This window comes from Mus musculus, chromosome X, assembly GCF_000001635.26.
Source record: "Mus musculus strain C57BL/6J chromosome X, GRCm38.p6 C57BL/6J".
Lineage (NCBI taxonomy): Eukaryota > Metazoa > Chordata > Mammalia > Rodentia > Muridae > Mus > Mus musculus.
In genome coordinates, this window is record NC_000086.7 from 48269937 (window position 1) to 48289903 (window position 19967).

General features: G+C 46.5%; 1 protein-coding gene and 1 long non-coding RNA gene across 3 annotated transcripts in view; one reads left to right on the plus strand and one right to left on the minus strand.

The window, feature by feature from the left end:
* The window catches only part of Utp14a (UTP14A small subunit processome component), a 25517-nt gene extending 13003 nt beyond the window's left edge, over positions 1–12514 (plus strand). Inside the window, exons 7-15 of one of the 2 annotated variants that reach the window (NM_028276.1) lie at positions 2864–2983; positions 3086–3180; positions 3754–3877; positions 3963–4040; positions 4865–5252; positions 7286–7683; positions 8431–8624; positions 8732–8831; positions 12126–12513. In NM_028276.1, the coding sequence (NP_082552.1) occupies positions 2864–2983; positions 3086–3180; positions 3754–3877; positions 3963–4040; positions 4865–5252; positions 7286–7683; positions 8431–8624; positions 8732–8831; positions 12126–12395 (1767 nt within the window). In that variant the 3' untranslated portion in view covers positions 12396–12513. Of the gene's footprint in view, positions 1–509; positions 2984–3085; positions 3181–3753; positions 3878–3962; positions 4041–4864; positions 5253–7285; positions 7684–8430; positions 8625–8731; positions 8832–12125 lie in introns of those variants that run through there. The other variant, XM_017318627.2, reaches the window with a different exon arrangement.
* 9530027J09Rik (RIKEN cDNA 9530027J09 gene) lies at positions 6856–15490 on the minus strand. The gene is made up of 4 exons (NR_045916.1): positions 15459–15490; positions 13630–13711; positions 8335–8505; positions 6856–8254 (listed from the first exon to the last, which is right to left on the minus strand). It is a non-coding gene; the product is annotated as an RIKEN cDNA 9530027J09 gene (long non-coding RNA).
* Positions 15491–19967: the final 4477 nt, after the last annotated feature.

The window sequence follows — 19967 nt, forward strand, 5'->3', positions numbered from 1 at the left end:
CATTGACATACCACATTCTTAGGCTCTCTCATCCTTGGCTTCTGTTACTTCACCAGCTTTTCATGGGCCTTTTAATCGTTCCTCTGTGAGTTGGCTGTCACTCTCAGTCTGTGTCACTCCAGTCTCACAGCCTCTCTGACAAAGCAGGCATCTCCTGGGTCTCCTTGTGTGCTGTCCTAACAGGTCCTCACATTTCTCGATTCCCAAGCCTTGACCACCACCTTTATTCTGTTAGCAGCCTAACTCCCTAGTTGATCACCTAGGTTGACAACCTGGATCATTCCCTTAGCACATGTGGTGGCTGCAGGTACCTGTTTTGTCTTCAGTTTCATTTCCGCTGTCCTGGTCAAGGTCCTCACAGCCATCAAGATTTCCATCTTGAAACACAGTTGTTTGCCACTGTCCTACTTAGCATCCATCATGAGACAGGAAAACGGCTCAGTAAGTAAGGGTGCTGGCTGGCAGGCCTAACAGCCTGAGGTTTTTGTTGTTGTGAGTTTTTGGTTTTGTTTTTTTTTTTTTTTTTTTTTTTTTTTCGTTTTTCGAGACAGAGTTTCTCTATGTATCCCTGACATCCACCTGCCTCTGCCTCCCAAGTGCTGGGATTAAAGGTGTGCGCCACCACTGCCTGGCAACAGCCTGAGTTTTATCCTCAGGACCTACATGGTGAAAAGAATTGACTCCCAAAAGTTGTCCTGTAACTTCCACTTCTTCCACTTATGCACCATGGCATGAGTATATACATGTGCGCATGCACGCGCGCGCGCACACACACACACACACACACAGTCAATCAATGTAAAAATTAAATTGAAATTCATCAAAGGCATTCTGCTTAGAGGACAAAATATAAAAATGCCTAGTGTTTTAGCTGTGCTGAACAACACAGCTAAACACTTTGTTCTTGGTTAGCGTTCATTTCCTGGTACCTGTGTTTTTGTTTGCTCATCTGTTTGGTCCTACTCCTGAAAGAATTGCGCTTAAGCCTCAAAGCCTGACTCTAAAAGTGACTTCCTTCCCTGTCTAATCCACCCATCTCCTAATCAGAATTCATGGTTCCTTCCTGTGTGCTTACCGTTATAGAATAACATTTAACCCATTAATGTTATGTTGTTAATAGCATATTATAGCTCTTTGCTCTGAGCTCTATGAAGACAGGATCTATCTTAATTAATTGTGTAGTCCTAGCACCCCTCACAAGTGCCTGGAATGTAGCTACAATCAATAAATGTTAGCAAATTGAATTGAATTTGAAGGGCGATTACAACATTGTAATATAAATCACTTTGTAGCCCGTGATTGATCACTGCTGCAGATACTAAAAATGGGAGAACATGCACCTTTACCATTCAGTAGAATAGGTTTATGGCGAATCAATAGCACCGTGTAACGTGTGCTGATGTGTATTTATGCCTTTGCTCAGAGATTTGTAAGTTTAATACTGACCATGATGCATGTGGCCACTGAAGGAAAACGTGCATAGTATGTGTGTGAGGTTGGAAAGTGGCTGTTGCCTAAGGCTGTCTCTGTGCCTTGTCAGGATGGACCATGGTGTGACTGGCCTGATTATTTTAGTCATCCTCACCATGTCAGTCAAGCAGCAAATGGGTTTTTTGATTGACGTGTGAAATGACTGGTGCACAGTTTATTTATTTCATAGATATTACCCGTCATGCAGAAATGGAAGCTAAGGAGTTGGAGCCAGAGTTAGAAAATGAGTTGAGTTAAATTTTATCTACAAGAAAGCTAGATAATTACATGAAGGTCATATTTTTTAAGAAGCAATGTCTTTTTATGCTCAGGGGATTAAAGCATGCCCTGCCACAAAGTAAACGACTAGGAAAATGTACCTAAGAATGACTGTTCTTGTCTTGTTCATAATGACTAGAAAGTTGTGAGTCAGACATAGTAGCCCATACCGGTAATGCCAGCACTTGGAAGCCGAAGATAGAAGTTTGTGGTCTACATAGCAACACCCTGTATCATACAAACAAAAAAGAGGGCTTGGCAGAGTTACAGCTCAGTGGCACAGCACTTGCCTCACCTCACACACAAAAGGCCCTGAGTTCAAGCCTCAGCACTACCGAAAAACAGAAGCTCATTCAAAACTTGAGTTCTCCTCTGGGTTGGTTTTTCCAGTTAATATGATCAATGGCAAATAATGCTTAAGATCTAACATCTCCTTCCCTGTAGAACTATTCTTTAAAGGATGCTTATGATAAGACCTTGAGATTCCCAGCTATAAGGTAATTAATTAGTGCTTGTTTCAAATATATTTATCGTTGTCGGGATCTTTTACTTTCTTTGTGTCAGAAGCTTGCTCTATCACCCCGCCTGGTCTTGAACTTGTAGGTACCATCCTGCCTTTGTCTCCCAAGTGCAAGGATTATAGGCAGGCATTGCCATGGCTTCTGACAGTTGGGACTTTTAACATTTACATGACAATCTGGTGCTGCTCTCCTCCCAGCTTTTGACTTAAGGGTACTGTGCTTAGAGTCTAAAGAAAGTAGAGTTCTGTTTTCTGATCACTCATAATGGGAAATGATCCCCCAAGTATTTATAAAAGGGTGCCTGGGGTCCTTGTGGAAATTGTCTCAATTAGAATTATTTTAAAAATTCAAGCTGGGTGTAGTAGCACCTGCCTATAATCACAGCACTAGGGAAGTTGAGACAGGAAGGCACCATGACTTCCAGTGACAACCTGGACTATAGTGAGTTCCAGGCCAGCCAGGGCTAGCTTTATCTTAGAGTGGGGGGAGGGGGCAAGAAAAAAAAGACAGAGAACGTTTAAAATTCAGAATAAAATAAGGTATTGTCTATTCCTCTGAAACTAAGATTTGACATGCTTTGTTACCTCCTTAAGGCGAGAACTCCACTGGAACAGGAAGTTTTTAACCTCCTCCATAAGAACAAACAGCCAGTGACAGACCCTTTACTGACTCCTGTGGAAAAGGCCTCCCTCAAAGCCATGAGCCTGGAAGAGGTAAGTGGTGTTTGTAGACCATTTCACACACCGGGGCATGCTGTGCACCTCCCAGCATTTCACTTCAAGTCCGGGAGTTACTGTCAATGTCATTCGTTGTAGGCTAAGATTCGCAGAGCAGAGCTTCAGAGGGCCCGAGCTCTGCAGTCCTACTATGAAGCCAGGGCTCGAAGAATGAAGAAAATCAAAAGTAAAAAGTAAGGAAGCTATGGATCTCCTGGAAGAAAATGGTGTGGCTAATCACGACTTCTTTGAAGAGAACTTTTAACATGACAGTTAGTGTCATGGAAAAGAAGTCCTGAGTAGGAATGACTGGTCATCTTGTCCTAACCAACCTCCTGTAGTTGTGCCTGCTTCAGTAACACGCACTCCTCGGGCTTTAGCGTTCATGCTTGACTTTGCCAACAAGAGGACTGTTTGGTAACTTTCTCTCCTTCCAAAAGAACATGGAGTGTTCTGCAGAGCAAGCTCCGACTTTCCACAGCTGGTGAACCCAGTAGGACTTGTCTTTGGCCATTTTGCCTCTGCGGAACTTGTTCTGTTCCTCTTTAGAGCTGTAGAAACAGGAGAGTGTGCGCTGCAGAAGTCTGAAGGGTCTGAGAGTCTGTCAGTCCCAGCAGGTTCCATACTGGTTCCCTCCAAGTCAGCCAGCTCTACGATAGCCATTCTAGCACCTGCATAAGGAACCCCCTTGGATAGCATGGCCACTTTTGCTTGTGGCATTCAGTGTTTCAGCCAAGCCTAAGCTCCCACCTCCTCTTACCCTGTAGATACCACAAAATTGTGAAGAAGGGAAAGGCCAAGAAAGCCCTAAAAGATTTTGAGCAGCTGAGGAAAGTTGACCCAGATGCTGCATTGGAAGAACTGGAAAAAATGGAAAAAGCCAGAATGATGGTGAGATTGCCTCTTGCTTTCTACACCTTTGCCAACAACTGTCCCTAGAATGTGTTTCAGGTCTCATCCTGTCCTTCCTTTCCAGGAGCGAATGAGCCTTAAGCATCAAAACAGTGGGAAATGGGCCAAGTCAAAGGCCATTATGGCAAAATATGACCTGGAGGTAAGAGATGGACAAGACAAGAGGTGATGGAATTGGAGGGAAAAGGCAAGCAGTACTGAAGGATGGCAGCAAAGGGAGAGTTGGAAAAGCCTTAAGGATGAATGGAAAGGACTATAGAGGTGTCAGTAAAAGGTTAAAGACTGAGAAGAAACTGACCAAGAAAAAGGTGGGAAAAGATGAAAGGCAGATCTAATAAAAGAGAGAGGAACTTGGTTTTTTTTTAATCTTTGTATTTCACCTGTTGTTTCCTTAAGAATATGTTGTCTTAAGCCGGGCATGGTGGAGCACGCCTTTAATCCCAGCACTTGGGAGGTAGAGGCAGGCAGATTTCTGAATTCGAGGACAGCCTGGTCTACAGAGTGAGTTCCAGGACAGCCAGGGCTACACAGAGAACCCGTGTCTCGAAAAACAACAACAACAAAAGAATATGTTGTCTTTCCGTTTTATTCCAATGCTGCTAACACAATGTACATGTACTCTTTAGACAGTAGATGCCAGTAGGAAATACCAAATGAATGGGAAAACTGGCTTCCCAGCTCAGTGATAGAGAGCACTTAGCCAGCATGCTAAAGGCCAGGGTTCCATTCCCAGCACTCTGAGGAAAAACAAAGGCTGCAGCTTGAGCAGAAATCTTGGGCTGCCTACCTGTGAAGCCAGCACTAGAAAGGCTGAGGCACGACCCATTCAAGGTCAGACTGGGCTACCTCGTGAGACCCCGTGAGGAAAGAAAGGCCGCTTTAAGAAGTGAGGGGCAAGCAAGGTTCTTGGTCATTTCTGTGGTCAGTAATGACAAAGCTCCTGCACTGGGGCACTCCTTCCTCTAGGCCCGCCAAGCTATGCAAGAGCAGTTGGCTAAGAACAAGGAACTGACCCAGAAGCTGCAAGTTGTGTCAGAGAGTGAGGAAGAGGGAGGTGCTGACGAGGAAGAAGCCCTCGTTCCTGACATAGTGAATGAGGTACAGAAGACGGCTGATGGACCCAATCCGTGGATGCTCAGGAGTTGCAGTCGTGATGCAAAAGAAAATGAGATCCAGGCTGACTCTGAACAGCTGCCTGAGTCTGCAGCCCATGAGTTTCCTGAAAATGAGGAAAATGACAAACCAGTGGCAGAGGAAGATGAGTTGTTGAAGGAATTGGAGAAAAGGAGATCCCTTAGGAAAAGATCTGAGCTCAACCAGGCTGCTGAGCCACTGGGTAACCAAGAAACAAAAGGTGAGCTGGGAGGAGGACAATTTCATATTGCTGTGGATGGACTGAGCGGAAAAAAAAGCGTGTCCACCCACACATGCTACATACACAGTGTGGGGCTCTAGGGGCTTTTCAAGAGTGTGTGTACTAGGTCCCTGAAGTGAAATTAGATTTATAATAACTTTTTTTTTCCTCAGGCATTTATTTGATAAGCAAATGCAATGTGCTCCAACACATTTTCTGCTCTTAGGGCTTATACTCTTCAGAAAAAGACATTACTCATTTGGCCTTTGAAAAGAGGGTGTGGCTTAGCCTTCCTGGTACCTACAAACTTGCAGCTAGTAAGAGGGTGTCAATCTAGTTGTCCTCTGAGACTTAACAGGGAGATTGGGAGAAATTGTTAAACTGCTTTAAATGTCTGCAGTCTTAAGTTTTCCTTTTAGTTTTTGTCTTGCTTGTAAAAGGACAAAGTGGCATTGTCAGCACTTTAACTTGCTAGAGTTTACATGTCTCTATCTGGTGCCACTTCCCCAGAATGAATAGTTCTGTAAGCTTCATGATAAGGTTATTTATTGTAGTGCTGGGATGGGTTACAGGGCACCAGTCTAGCCAAGTGCTGCACCACTTCCCTATGTCCTTGGTCTCATGACAAGATTTTCTGTAAACAATATTCATGCCCTGTAGGCTTCTTGATTTTTTTTTTTTTTTTTTTTTGCCCTTACACTGTGTAGTTGGGGATGACCTTGACCTTCCTATGCTCTTCTACTCGTGCAGTGCCAGAATTGCAAGTGTGGGCCACAGCACTAGTTTATACAGTGCTAGAGATTGGCCCCAAGGCCTCGTGCATATTGGGCGGTCATTCGACTGAGCCACACCCCCTAGCCTATAAACATTATTTTTAAAGCAGTGCCATTAGAATGTATTGTGATGATCTTCACAGGAATGTTCTCAAGTGGAGATTTCTAGAATTAGTAGTTATAAGCAGTCATTTCTGGGGATTTTTGGGACGCAGCATTAAAGGCTCAGATTGTGGAACAAGCCTGTACAACTACAGAATGCCAATAGTTTCCTTCTGAGCCCCTTAAGAACTAGTTATCTAAGTCAAGTGTGCTACACACCTGCAGTCCTAGCCCTTAGGAAACTGAGCTAGAAAGTAGAAGACCAGCCTAGGTAATAGAGCACATTTGAGGATAATCTGGAATACTGTCTCCAGGGAGAGAGGAGAGAGCTGATAATGTAGGTAAACAGATAAGCACAGCTAGTGTCGAGCAGCAAAACAAAGAACTAACGACCTAAAATGCAAGGAAATCGTGGACACTCCCCCCACCCCACCCCCCGACCCATCGAAATGAGCTTAGAAACTTATTCTTGAAAAATATTGCTACACCTGTCTCAAGGTCAGATCTAAAATAATACAACACCTTCAAGCCAAAGCTAGAAAGCAAGGTCCACAGGAAAAGGAAAAAAACTTTGGTTATTGCAGTGGGCAGTTCAGAAGGATAGTATGCTATAAAAAGCACCTACTTCTTTTTTTTCTTGACCAGGTCACATACAACAGGTTATAAAATCTTCTTAAGATACATAGTGAAAGGAGGAGATAGGTTCAACAAATGACATGTACTTATATGAAAAAAATAACTTTATTTAAGTATGAAGTGAGGCTAGCATAGTTGCACAAGCCTTTAATCCCAGCACTTGAGAGGCAGGCAGGCAGATCTCTGTGAGTGTGAGGCCAGCCTGGTCTACAGAATGAGTTCCAGGACAGCCTGGGCTGTTAAACAGACAAATCCTATCTCAGAAAAAGTAGCCTCTGCCCTTTGTTTGTTTGTTTATTGAGAACTTGGGGTAATCTTTCCACGTAGAGTTTACTATACAGGGAAGTGAAGCCCCGTCCTGGTCATTAGCAGTAACCTGGGAAATAGGACCCTGTTTGTTCGTATTAGAATGTATTTCATGGTACCCAGCACTCAGTAGTTGCTTGACAAATACTTGTTAACTAAGAAACTTCCAAGTTTCATCTCTGGCAGCTTGATTCTTTTTCTGTCCCCTTCCTTCAGATTCTACCAGCCAGGAGGTATTATCTGAATTGAGGGCATTATCTAAGAAACTCAGTAAGGAAAACCATCTATCTAAGAAACAAAAAAAGAGTCCAGCAAAGGCTGTTGACCTGGTCTGGGAAGAGGAACCTGCCCCAGAGGAAGATGAGCCTCTCTTGCTGCAGAGGCCAGAGAGAATGCGAACTCTGGAGGAACTAGAAGAGCTAGGTAAAGAGGACAGCCTTCCAAATAAGGAGCGCCCTAGACCTTCAGTAGAAGGGGAGCAGGTGAGGAGGAACCCACAGAATCACTCCAAGGGGAAGAACAAGAAGGAACAAATGATCAGTCTACAGAACCTCCTGACTACAAGAACTCCCTCTGTGACGTCACTGGCGCTTCCGACAACAGTAGAGGAGTTGGTGAGCAAGAGCCAGATCTTTGGCTTGTGGTGGGGTAGTTGACAGTTGAACAGAACGGGTCCTTCTTACACACAGCACAGTCAGTACATGTTGGTTTTGCTGGAATGTTTTTCAGGAGTTAAGAGGTACAGATGACCATGGCACCATGCTGGGCCCAAGTGTAGATATGTGGACACAGCTGAGCCACACGTGCTGCCTAAATCCTGAGCCACTAAAGTTCTTTGGGGTGACTCTAAACCTGCCTTCAAAGGAGAAGGCAGTCACTGAATGCTCTGGTTGGATTCCAGGCACAACAATTCAAAGATCAGTGATTGATCTGCCAAAGCTCCCTTCACTAAATTCCAGCACCCAGTGCTCAGCACTCCACCCCAACTCCAAATCAAGTAATTAAAACGAGTACCTAGGAAGACAAGGCACCCTGTCTGCTTGGGTATTTAAGCTGCGGCAAGTCCACATTCTGGCCAGGACCTTGGAGTTCTTGTTACTGACACCGGCCATCATTTCTGTGACCCTAAAACTTCTTGTTGAAAGTTTCAAATTGTGTCATGATGACGAGCTGAGGATGTTTACCCTAGAAAGAAAGAAAAGGAAATTGGAGTATGATTGGCTGATTGGTTCCTATTGAGAATTGATCATCCTTTCCACACTTACCCCTAGGGGGCGCTAAGATGTCATAACCCAGGTTTCTGTCTTGTCATGAAGTACTCTTGAAGACAAGTTAAAGTTCTTGCTCTCATTTCTTCCCAGGAAGATGAAGGGGCAAGAGACCAAAAGCAAATGATAAAGGAAGCTTTTGCTGGGGATGATGTCATCAAAGAGTTCCTAAAAGAGAAGAGAGAAGCTATCCAGGCCAATAAGCCAAAGGCTGTGGATCTGACCTTACCTGGCTGGGGAGAGTGGGGCGGGATGAACCTGAAGCCCAGCGCCAGGAAAAGACGCCGGTAAGAGAACAAAAAAAACCTGTCAGAAGAGCACAGTTCCCCGCTCTCCCCGAAGTATATCCCCTAAGCTTTTGACTAAAATACTCCCTTTACTATTTGGTTTCCAGGTTTCTTATTAAAGCCCCTGAGGGGCCTCCAAGAAAAGATAAGAATTTGCCCAATGTGATTATCAGTGAGAAGCGAAACATCCATGCGGCAGCTCACCAGGTGAGGGTTAGAGTCTCTCCACTGTCTAAGCTCCACCGCCAGCTCTCCTTGCTTGAGAGAACTATTTTAGCATCAGTGGTGAGAGGGATGTGTGATACTTGCCTTTTTTGGTTTGTTTACTTTGTTTTTTTTTTTTTAATTTTTTTTTTCTTTTTTCTTTTTTTGAGACAGTGTAACCCCAGGCTGGCCTTGGACTCCAAATCCTCTGTGCTGGCTCTGACCCATACTTCCAGTCCCTAATTTCAGCACCCCTTAAAAACTATGTGTCACCATACCTGGCCGGCATGTCTGATGATCACCAACAGATCAAATTTGACTTTTTCACTGCCTGGCCGTTAGAAGCGAAGCCAGGCAGGCTGTGCTATTCTAACTCCTGACCAGGGTTAGTCTGAAAGGAAAATCTTTGCAAGCAGTAACAAAACCCCCAAGTCACAATTTCGGTTGACATCCCCAGATTATTGAGTCTTGTCAAAGTAAAAACTCACCATTCTGCAGCAGGCTTGTATTTGTAGTCAAGGGAACAAGCGATAGCAAACCAGTGTTCAAAAAAGAAAGTATTCTAAGTGGAGTCACTTGTTAATAAGCAAGGGATGAGCTTTGTGTGGTGACACCCACCTTTAATCCCAACAGAGTCAGGTGGACTTCTGATCTACAAAGTGAGTTAGTTCTAGGACAGCCAGAGCTACATAGTGAGGCCCTGTCTCAAAAAAAGTTATACTACTAATAAGCAAGGGATGTTTGCACTACAGCCGGAAACTAGACAGTGATTGTGATTCCCTAGATATCACAAGCAATATGGAACACTCTTGGGTACAGTCACATAAAGTGGAAAGGTTAGAAAATAGGCAGAAGATCCAGAGAGAAATTGGGATGCTCTAGGACTGAGCATGTGACCCAAATGACATTGAACTCCATAGCCTGTGTGTTCCCGTCAGTCCTTATTATGTTTGCCCCTCGTGAGTACAATATTGAAATGTATTATACTTGCCCATGTAAAAGAGGAATGAACTATGTAATGGGTACAGAGCAGAGATGAGTGCATTGGCTAGAATACTTGCCTAGCATGCACAAGGCTCTGGGCTCAGTTACTAGCACTGTGTAAAGCTCAACATGACCACACCTCAGCACTCTAGAGGTGGAAATAAGAAGATCAGAAGTTCAAGGTTGGCTACAAAGTCAGTTGGAGGCTAGCCTGAGATACATGAGACCCTCTCTCCAAAAAATTGTAAGATAACCATTCAGTCGTATTGTTTGATCTTAGCAGAAACTGTCATCACTATAATCCCAGCTGAGAATGTATAACGAGACAACTGGGTAGGGAAGGAATCCCCTGTGAGGACTGCTGCAATGGCCACGCAGGATAGTGTTATTTTAATCTGCAGGGGCCCACATTGGAGGAGGAGACTGTCCCAATGGGACAGCTAAAAGGAAGAATCAGGCATCCTTTCTAGAGCTCATCCCATGGTCATTTACTGTTGTCACAGCAAATTGTGACTTGATTTCCAGGAATCTCTTGCTTTTGATTTGTTTGTTGTTTGTTTTAGAGGGGAATCTTGTGTCTAATGTACTCAGGCTTTGAATTTACTATATACCTAAACATGGCCTTGAACATCTGTTCTTCCTGACTCTTCCCCAGTTCTTCTTTTTTTTTTAAGATTTATTCATTGTTATATCTAAGTACACTGTAGCTGTCTTCACACACACCAGAAGAAGGCATCAGAGCTCCCCACGGATGGTTATGAGTCACCATGTGGTTGCTGAGATTTGAACTCAGGACCTTCGGAAGAGCAGTCAGTGCTCTCAACCACTGAGCCATCTCTCCAGCCCCTCTTCCCAAGTTCTTGAATTAAGTGATCCCCAACATCCCCAACGTTCTTTTTAATTAATTAGCTCAGCTCAGCGCTTCTCAGCCTTCCTAATGCTTGTGACTCTTTAATACAGTTCCTCATGTTGTGGTGACCTCCAGCTATAAAATTATTTTCGTTGCTGATTCATAGCTGTGATTTTGCTAATGTTATGAATCATAATGTAAAGATGCGATATGCAGGATATCTGTTATGTGACCCATGGCAAAGTGTTCTTCAACCCCAACCACTGAATTATCTAGGTACTGTAGGAGCAATAGAATGAAGTATTACGAGACAGGGGAGGACTCCTGAAACTGAACTTATCTTTCAACCCATCAGTAACATATACAGAAAGAACATCGGCCCAAACAAAAGATTTCCTTAGCCTAAAGGGAAAGGAAGCCTTTTTCTTTCAGTACTGGGGTTGGGGAAGTCTTCCTAGAAGGTAAGTACTCTGCTGGAACGGAACTCAAGACAAGGGCCAGGAGTGCAAGGGTTCTATTCTCTCACACTACTCTTACTTTATTTGGAGAAATCACTTCCCCTTTCTAGATGCCTGTTAGTGCTAAGGGGGTATTATCTGCCTGGGGCAACCAGCTCTGCATCCTCTAATGCCTTAAGAGGATGGAGCTGAGCACAGGCACCTGGAAGCATTCAGGATTCAGATTTTGTTTGTTTGTTTGTTTTTCGAGACAGGGTTTCTCGTGTAGCCCTGGCTGTCCTGGAACTCACTCTGTAGACCAGGCTGGCCTCGAAATCAGAAATCGGCCTGCCTCTGCCTCCCAAGTGCTGGGATTAAAGGTGTGCATCCCCATGCCCAGCAGGATTCAGATTTAAAACATCAACCATAAAAAGGAGTTGAGTCGAGCATGATGGTACACGCCTTTAATCTCAGCAGTCAAGAAGCAAAGGTAGAGGAAAGTAGATCTCTAGAGTTCAGGCCAGCCAGGGCTCCATAGTGACACTCTGTCTCCAAAAAGAAAAAGGAAGGAAGAAAGGAGAAAATAGATAGCATTAAGAGAAGGATCGGAATCCATAAGGATGCACAACTATTCCGGGGCTTCTTGCAGTCACAAGTGTTGTATAGAAGCACCCAGTGGTTAACAGCCTTGAAACTGGTGTGGCCAGACAGAAGTGCTCTTTTGGGTTTTCAGTCCCAAAACCGTTTGCTAAGCTTGAGAGAATAGGTACCAAATAACTTCGAACAGTTTACACTCCTAAGATTGTATGAGAACAGTTGGCTGTTTTGGACTCTTAAAAAGCTTACCCCTCTATGGTTGTCATATAAAACTGAACTACTTGGTACAGGCTGGCCTTAAACTTGTGATCCTCATGTCTCAGCCATGCAAATGCTGAGATAGCAAGCATGAGCCACTGTGCCTTCTCTAAGCTGCCTTTAGAGTATTGCACCCTAGGCCTTACACTGAATCTCTTCTTTCCCTGCCAGGTGCGGGTCCTTCCATATCCGTTCACCCACCATCAGCAATTTGAAAGGACCATCCAGAATCCTATAGGATCCACATGGAACACCCAGAGAGCATTCCAAAAGCTGACTGCTCCCAAGGTCGTTACCAAGCCAGGCCATATTATCAAACCCATAACAGCAGAGGATGTGGATTGCCGATCTTCCCCAAGGTCTGACGTGCCTGTCATGCAGAGCAATCCAAAACAACACTCCAAACATCAAAAACAACGGAAGAAAAGCTCTATAGGTTGAAATATCTGAGGAGTGTCCTCTGCATGGTCTATGCTGCAAGATGAATTCCAAAACTGGTTTAACACTGTGTGTGTAGTTAAGCCATATCTGAGAAATAAAGGCATTTTTTTTTACCTTTATAACTCGACTACCTTCTGTATTATCTATTTCCCTGTTGAATCTTCAGGGGAACTTCCTTTCATTACCAAGACTTGTTAGCTGGTCATGAAAACTAAGGAAATTATCCCAAGTCTCTAGTTTCACATATATCACCCATCAATCATGATCCAGTGTGAATACCAACTTATAATCAGGGGTTGAGAAAGTACTGTGTGGTTTAACCTCTGAATCTAGAAGCATGGACAAACCACAGCTGGATCCTACCCTTGATTGATCATAGAACCAAGCTGAAGGGAGATCTAACCCCGAGGAGTTGTAACTTAGCTTTTTGCATCTGTGTGCTTTCCAGCTTGTTCAGGTTGCTGTACACAGTGTCATTTGGAGATGTAGCTCAGAGGGGAATTTGGTTTCCTCTGAGAAATAAACATTCTATCCTACAGGAAGTTCCCCAAACATTAAGGCAACAACACAGAAAAGCTTCAGGAACTCCCTAAAACTGATTTCAGCCCTTCAGCACACCCTCCCCATCCCCCAGCCAGAGCAAATGATAAAAGCTGAGAGTCCACAGATGGAGAGAGACAAGCTGCAAAGACTAACTTAAGCTAGATGATCAGCTGCCTGGAAGAGGTTTAGACCCACCAAGGCCCCTGGAAGGGACTCTCTCCAGCATGTTGAGCTGCTTTCTGGCAGTGCAGTGTGCTCCAGGTCCCCAGCATTGTGAGCTGTCACCCACCCGTGCTTTGGTAGGCTTTGGTAATACAGCTGGGTTTCAGTCATTTTGCTCCTGTACACAAGCCCAATAAAACTCATTGGTTCACCAAGTTGAACTTTGGTGGTATCTGTACTTGGGTCTCTCTTGGGCTTCCTGTCTGGGGTGAGCAGACTTGTGTCTCCCCAGAAAGGATTTTTTCTTACATGACAAGTGTACCAGCCTATATACCTACAAGGCCCAGGTTTGATCCCCCCCCCCCCCCAGCAACCCCTAAAAGTAGAGCCATGGAGGCATGTCGACAGAAAGCTGAAAGAGCAGTATCGGTTTTTTGTATGTCTTCATAGTAACAAGACAGGCTTTTTCCTCACTTTACAGGGACACGTATGCAATCTCAGAAGTAAACGTGTTTCCTTTCTAACTCACCCAGCCAGTTCCTCACCAGGGATTCAAGCAGGATTCAGCCATATGGTCATTAACGCGGACTTTTGTATCCATGGGTGGCAGGCTGGTGGTGTAATGCAGTGGCAGCATTAGTGCTTAGCATGCCCAAGGCCCTAAACCACGCTGCACCTCGTGTTCTCTAGGGGAGACTCACCCCTCAGAACCTTATCACAAGATCCAAACTCAGAATATGCTGGAAGGTGTGAACCCCTCTGAGACACACTATGCTACGGTTGCAGCTTTAGACCTTTAGATCACCGGTCCTATTGCTACCATGGTTTTGGGTCTTTACAACCCCCCACCCACCCACCCATTCCATCTGGACCTCTGTCAGGCATGCTACTACTCTCCAAATGAATTCCAAAATGGTTAGACCTCCAGCTGCCTACCTACCAATACCTTGATTTCCATACGATAAGATTTCAGAGAATGTGATAAGTCCCATGTTACATGGTGAATCAGGAACTAGAACCTTAGGCTAACTTGGAAGTCAAAAGTCATACAATTTTTTTTCTCCCAGAATTTCTGAGTGGTAACTGTGTGTGCTCTTACCAATAGTCCTCAGGAAGTACCTGGGACTGGCTGTCAAGGGAAATAAATATAATGAGTAGTGTTCAATGCCCAAAGGACATTTTTTAACTTATGCACTGGCTTGAGATTGTCCATAATCCGCTCCGCTAGCTGTCACTTAAATCGGTAGCCAGTGAAGGGGAATGAGGAACCTCTACCTCCTCCTGCCTCCATTTAAGATACCTCAACATTCTTTCACTCTTAAGCACAAAGCTGCCATCTCTGTGCAAACCAGTTCCCAAATCGAAGCACCAATAAGTGGACAATTCCGGGTCTACTTTCTCGGGACCCTTCTGCGCGATGTTTGCGCCATACAACACTAAAGTGATGCAAGCCACCCCATCCTTCGAAGGCGAGGGCAGACGCTGGAACATGACATAAACGACGCCCACTCCCCGTTTTCCAAGCCCCCAAACGGATTCAATTGTTGTTTCGTGGGGCTCTTTTTTTTTTTTTTTTCCTTTTCTTCCTCCGAACCTCCGAAGTGTTCTTCCTTCCTATTGGCCAAAGCTGCCCCTTGACGCCACCCCGGCTTTGCTTACTGATTGGTCGGCTCTGGATGTGCCCAAGCCTTTTTCCCAGGGTGTGGCGCCCCCCTCCCGCCCCCAACAGGGTTCTGACCCCTGGCTCCTCCCTTCCCCCAACCCCCCCTCCCGTTCCGAATGGTACCGCCCTGGCTCGGCTCCCCCATGGCCCGGCCGCTGCCCTTAGGGCCCCCGGACGGGGCGGGGCACATTGGGGACGGGCAGAAGGCGGTGGTGGCGCCTTCCTGCCGAGCCCGAAGCCACCCCCGCCACCCTTCTACAACCCTCTTAGGTTCCACTTTCCCTTGAGCAGTTTTCGCCCTCCTTAGTAGCCCTGTCCCGTCTGTTGCAGCCCCCACTGGTCTTTTGGTCATCCCAAAGGGCAGCTTTCAATCCCAGCCCTCCGCGCTTGATACACGCCCATCAGCCTCCACCCTTGGGTTCTCGAAAGGCTTTCTCCCCGAGTCTGTACACCCTTCCCCTCCGGGTCCCTCTTTCTAGCGGACTGTCCATCCATCCCCGGGACCTCCCTCCCTGTGTGTGGCCGTTCCTCCCAGCGGCCTCCACTTCACGGTGTCCCCTCCCCTTCGTGGCCAGCGTGGTGGAGCACTCCTGCCCCCCCCCTTTCTCTGTACCCCCGCGCTCTCTTATGCTGTCCCTTCACGTCCCACTCTAAGTCCCTCCCACGCCATTCCCCCCACACACACACTCACACACCCCTCCCTGCGAGTCGTCCCCTGGCGCCCCTCCCCTAGCCCCCGCTTGTCTATGCCCCTCCCACACACCCGGTCCTTTTGTCTCCTCTTTGGTCTCTAAGTCCCCCGCCCCTCCCTCCCGCCCGCCCTCGCTCCCCGCGAGCACGCTCTTATCTTCCCCAGGTCCGGGCGCCCCGCCCCCTGGCCGCGCCCCGCCGGCTCCCCTCCCTCCCGCGGCCCCATCTCCACCCTCGGCGCTCCGCCCCCCCCCCCCCCCCCGCCAATCCCCGGTGGCTCGGGGCCCTCCAGCCGGGCCCACCTCCCTCGTTCCCTGGTTCGCTCCTCCCGCCACAACCTCCGCAGATCCCAGACCCACCCTTTTCGGGCCGCGGGCTCGGGCTCCCGCGCGTTCTCCCCACACTTGCACTCCTCCCTCCGCCCTGCTTTGCTACCTCGCCCAGGCCCCAAAGTCGCCCGGTCCGGGACACGGTGCAACCCGCCCTCGGGGAAGCCTCTTTCTTTGCAATGGTGCGGGCACCGCACGATCGGACCCACAGCCCTAGGAGCACAAACCCAAACTGGGCCAGTCCTGGCCGCCTTTACATAGTCCGGCTCTCGGAACCCGCCCGGGACCTTGTGCCCGTCGGAAGAGTATAGGGACCTGCTGAGCGCGGCTCCTCTGGCCTGCCCGGCGCGCCCAGGGGAGACACTGCGACCAGAATGCCAGGGATGTCTTTACCCAAAGCCTCCTTCAGTCTTCACCCAAAACCTGTGCATTCAGTAGGCTGCTCCCACCTGAGGTCTCGCGCTCAGCGGGCCTAGGTTGAGATGCTGTACCGAAAATCCTCCCAGCATCAGGGGCTGTAGTTTAGTTATGGTCCATCGGGCTCCATCAGTGAAAACAAGTGATAAGCCCTGACCACCCAGGGAGACAGGGGGCATGCACTTCTCAGCCTAGTGCTTTGTATCAACTGTCTGCAGGTGGAGGGCCTGGAACTAAACTCTTTCATCTCAGGTGAGGGTTGTGTCTTAAGTAGAGAACCAAGCCACAGGCCAATAACTAAAAAATATATCTGTTCCATAATGCCGACGTTGGCGGTATCTCTCCCCTGAACCTCTTCTGCCAAAACCTTATTTACGCAGCAGACTGGAAGTTCTTTGAAGGAGGTCCCTGTTCCTCACCCTAGCTCACTCAATGGATCTCTTGTGATTGGCAGATAACTGGATGTGTTTGTTAACTGCCCGCCTTTGTGACTTAAGGTTGTAAACTGGCAAGGGCCAGGACCAGTTGGGGATTACTAGCTTGCGCCAGGCACAGCATGGTGCCCAAAGGGATGGACAAGCAATGGTGTGTAAAGCTGATGAAAGTACTTATGCAGGAGGCAAATGCCTGCCTCTGGGTCTCCAGAACTGTTCCGGAACTGCACCTGAGTGAGGGAGAAACTAAGGAAGCTGCTTTAGCTCGTCTGCAATCCAAAGCAGAGCTAGTGGCGCCAGGTATATAGTTCTAGTCACCAACTGAATACAAGTGTTAGCACTATCCACTTCTGGGAGTGGGTTTGCAAGGAGACATAAAATCATCCATTTCAGTTTACAACGGAAACCGAGAAAAAGTAAGTAGGCAGGACTTTCTCACTGTGAAACAAACTGTCCCATATAAGGAACAAACCTGTAGCTCTTCATCTACTTGTCCCCAGGTCGAGCTGAACCCCAATCTGTCATTTGAAGAAGCCTGCAAACAGACTGGACTCCATCAGCAGCACTTACGGCGGGCTGGGAAGGTAGGGGTGGGGGACAGTGCAAAGACTCCATCCTCCCATTTATGGGTATATTCATCCTGAGCTTTGCAGCAGCTCATTTGTAACCTGCTCACTTTCGGGCTAGTAAAGCTCCCTGCCCACCTCAAAACCCCACCCCTCCCTAGTTGCTCTGTGTCCCCTGTTCCTCCTCAGCCCTACACTGTCTTCACCCAAGCCAGCCTGCTCTAAATGGACTCGGTCACTGATCCAAGCAGAAACTGAAACAGTAACAATCAGACAGTGTCAAGAGACTCCAGCAGAGATGCCTCGGATCGCCCGGCCTCCTCCTCTGCCTTGGCACAGATGTTCTTATTGTCCAAGAAAGAAATACCAAATTCCCTCTTCAAGCTAGAGAGGGGATATTGCAAGGCTTATCCCCAAGGCCCAGCCCAGTTCTTCTGCCCCCTGATTATTCATCAGTTGGAGACTGTCACCAGCCCCTTCCCCATGCTAGCCAAGATTTTTCTCCCCCTCACCACCGAAGAGATTAAGGGGAGTGGGACTGAAGCTGCAGGAGATCACTGAACTGTTCCGCAGTTCTCTTTAGGGACTGTTAGCACATCAAAATACATATTTGGAAAATGTTCACAATTAACACTGGGGGAAAAAAACAGTAAACACAGTGTCACTTTGCCAGGCTCAACAGTTTTGTTTTGTTTTGTTTAAATGCTAATGGCCTCAAATGGGGAGCAGCATCCATCAGTTAAATAAACAAGCCATTAGACTGAGACTAGAAGTGTCAACACATGACTAATCTACTAATTGGGAGAAGCCATAGAGTAAGCGAAGAACAAGGCAGCAAAGCATGCTGGAGGCTGTGGAGTGGACAACTCAAGCACTTAGCACGTGGGGCTCAGAGCCAGCAAGACCTAAGTTTGAATCCTGCCCTCAAACAGTTAAAAACAGTGATGTCCTGGGTGAGTTGCTTCATTGAAACATTCTGTAGAATGGGCATAATGATGGTACCCCATGTCACAGGATTCTTAGAGGCTGAACTGAGACGATACCAGTAGAGCTGTTGGCACTCGGCTTGCCATATCACCGGCATTCCATGCCTGGTTGCCTACTCCTGATAACATGGGGTACCTTGCAAACAGTGAGCACATTTTAAAAAATGAAAAAGCATTCAGAATAGGAAAAACTGAACACAGTTTGTAGGCATTCATGTCTCCTGTCCCCAGGTCCCCAGCCTATATATATATATATATATATATATATATATATATATATATATATTAAGGGCTTGATTTTGGTTGATTAATTTTAATATGTTTGCATTGAATAACTGGGAGTTTTGGGTTTATTTTTGAGCTAGGATCTTGTATAATCAGACAGTTCTCAAAAATCCCTATATAACTGAGGACAGCCTTAGGCTCTTGGTCTTCCTGCCTCCACATACCTGGTTCTAATGTCCTTTCTTTCCTTTGTTTCAGAAAGAGTCCCATTATGTAGTGTTGATTGGCCTGGAACTTGCTAGGTAGATCAGGCTGGCCTTAAACTCACAGGAATCCACCTGTTTATTCTGCCTTTCCCGTGCTATAATTAAAAATTTATTCACCCCCACACCCTAGTTGTAACTTCTTACGAAGGTCATACCTTTAACCTGAAATTCACTCTAGCACTTAAGGATCTAGTGTCCTATCTCAAGGTTGCTGAATTCTGGGGTCCTCTCTCCTACCACTTACCAAATAGACTTGAGGTAAGCTGGCCCTCAAAGTGAGATCCATCTTGGTGGCATCCTAGACACCCTTCTCTACCCAGCCAGACCCACTTCATCGTGCTGTTGACTGTTCTTGGTTACCTTACTCTTACGGTATATGGAGACATGTGGTGCCCACTGTATTGACAGGACTCAGAGTGTAGAAGGGAAAGGCAGAGACAGGTGCACAAGACCTCCCAGAACATCATAAACAAAGAAGTTGATCATCTTGGCTGTCTTGCCCCACCCACTTCTCTTTTAAACATACTACTGTTTGGTTGGTTGGTTGGTTGGTTGGTTAGTTGGTAGGCTGGTTGGCTGGTTAGTTTTTTTCAAGACAAGGTTTCGCTTTGTAGCCCTGGCTGTCCTGGAACTCATTGTAGACCAGACTGGCCTCAAACTCACAGAGATCTGCCTGCCTTTGCCTCCTGAGTACTTTTTTTTTTTAATCTCTCTATGTAGCCCTGGCTAACTCGGAACTTACTGTGTTGACAAGATTAATCTCAAAAGACTTGCCTGCTTCGGCCTCCCAAGTTCTGGACTAAAAGGCAGATGCCACCATGCCTGGCCCTGCGTGTATTTATTTAGGTGTGTTAGGCACAAGCACTATGGAGCTCTTGTGGGGATGCCAACGTGTAGCAGTTGGTTCTCTTCTTCTATTGTGCGTGTCCTGGGGTTTAAACTGGTCATCAGGCTTGGCAGCAACTGCTTTTACCCATAGAGCTGTCTCGCCAGCTTCCTTTTCCTTTGAAGTCCACTCTTTTTCTACTCACCTGCCAAGACCTGTCCTCAGCCACATAGAACTGCTTAATCATCCAACCCTGTGGTCTTTCATGGACATTCACGTCTCTTTTTCTCTTCTTTTTCTATTCTAGGAATCTTGCTCACTACGTAAAAGGTTAATACATTTTGGGGATTCCTTCTGTGTAATTAAGTAGTTAAGCTGGTTGTGGCTTAACTTGCCACTCTTTTCCTGGGTCTTAGAGTTAAATACTAGCAATTTTTTTTCCTTCTCACTTGGGGTCCCCGCTCC